A 1,298-nucleotide genomic window follows, 5' to 3' on the forward strand; every position below is an offset into this window, starting at 1 on the left:
ACCATTTGCAGCATGGAATGTCTAACAGCAGAATTAGAGTTTTGTGCAGTAGTAGAGAGCAATTCAATGAGGGAGTCAAATGCCAAAACCTTGTATCCTGTCTCTGCCTTGTATGGAGGGCCTGGCAGATAGAAGGAAATGAAGGCTCTGCTTTGGGGCCTCCCTCCCCTGCTGGCTCCCCATCCTGTCTTCAGGAGCTATAGGGGGAACACTCTGGGTTGAGGGGTGCAGAGACAGGAATATCTCGGCACCGTGGTATTTGGTGGAACTAGTGAGCCACTGGCTGCTGCTCAGAAATGAACAGAAATAGCCTCCCTCAGGCTTCTGCTGGGCCTGGCTGAGCTTCATCAGGTTGCTGTCAGGGCTTTGGCAGCTCTCAAGGCCGTGCCTGCCAGTTCTGACAGTGCAGATATTGGGAGGGAGCTCTACCCTGCACCCCGTGTTACCTTCACACCTTAAAATCAAACAAGCCGACCCCTCTGTGTGTGGTAACAGGTAAGGCACGGCAAGGTAGGAAGTAGGTGTTATCCTGGGCCAGGCACTTACATGTTCTTTACAGAAAAGTAGGTTCAAATGGGCACAAAATTAGTTCATATTTATAGTAAAATAATTTGTTTCTTTGCAGAAAGAAGAAGAACGTTTGAGGGCTTCTATTCGTCGGGAATCTCAGCAGCGCCGAATGAGAGAGAAGCAACACCAGCGTGGGCTGAGTGCTAGTTACCTAGAACCTGATCGATATGATGAGGAGGAGGAAGGCGAGGAATCCATCAGCTTGGCTGCCATTAAGAACCGATACAAAGGGGGCATTCGGGGTGAGTCTGGTATAGAAATTAAAATTTATCATTTCAGGGCTCAGAAATTTTTTTTTGCATTGAGAATAAGCTGAGTGCCCAGTCACTCAGAGAGAAAGTTATATAATACTCACTTTACACAAAATTAAAAAGTTTTGTCTAGTAGTCAGCTAAGCAAGGAATGAGGAGAATCGCTATCTTTTCACTCACAGTCTAATTCCTTTGCTTTTAGAGGAACGGGCCAGAATCTACTCTTCAGACAGTGACGAGGGATCAGAAGAAGATAAGGCTCAAAGATTACTCAAAGCAAAGAAACTCAACAGTGATGAGGTAAAGCCAAAGTAATTCAGTTCTAGGGTTTCCCCCTGTACCCTGCAGCCAACTTCTGGAATGAAGAGGAGCTCACAGCCCAGGCTCAGAGAGCTGGGACAGCAAGATAAATGCAGGGACAAGAAGAGGGCCAGGAGGGAGGGGTCTGATACATGCTAGGTGGGTGCTGGAAGACCT

The 1,298-nt window shown here is 47.4% G+C and overlaps 1 protein-coding gene across 1 annotated transcript in view; it reads left to right on the forward strand.

The window, feature by feature from the left end:
* LEO1 (Leo1, Paf1/RNA polymerase II complex component, homolog (S. cerevisiae)) overlaps positions 1-1,298 on the forward strand; it is a 24,426-nt gene that overhangs the window by 18,181 nt on the left and 4,947 nt on the right. Inside the window, exons 10-11 of the mRNA XM_004687785.2 lie at positions 626-812; positions 1,024-1,121. Of these exons, the coding sequence (XP_004687842.1) occupies positions 626-812; positions 1,024-1,121 (285 nt within the window). The remainder of the gene's footprint in view (positions 1-625; positions 813-1,023; positions 1,122-1,298) is intronic.

The sequence above is a fragment of the Condylura cristata genome, unplaced genomic scaffold (genome assembly GCF_000260355.1).
Source record: "Condylura cristata isolate star-nosed mole 26May11 unplaced genomic scaffold, ConCri1.0 scaffold00023, whole genome shotgun sequence".
Classification (NCBI taxonomy): Eukaryota; Metazoa; Chordata; class Mammalia; order Eulipotyphla; family Talpidae; genus Condylura; species Condylura cristata.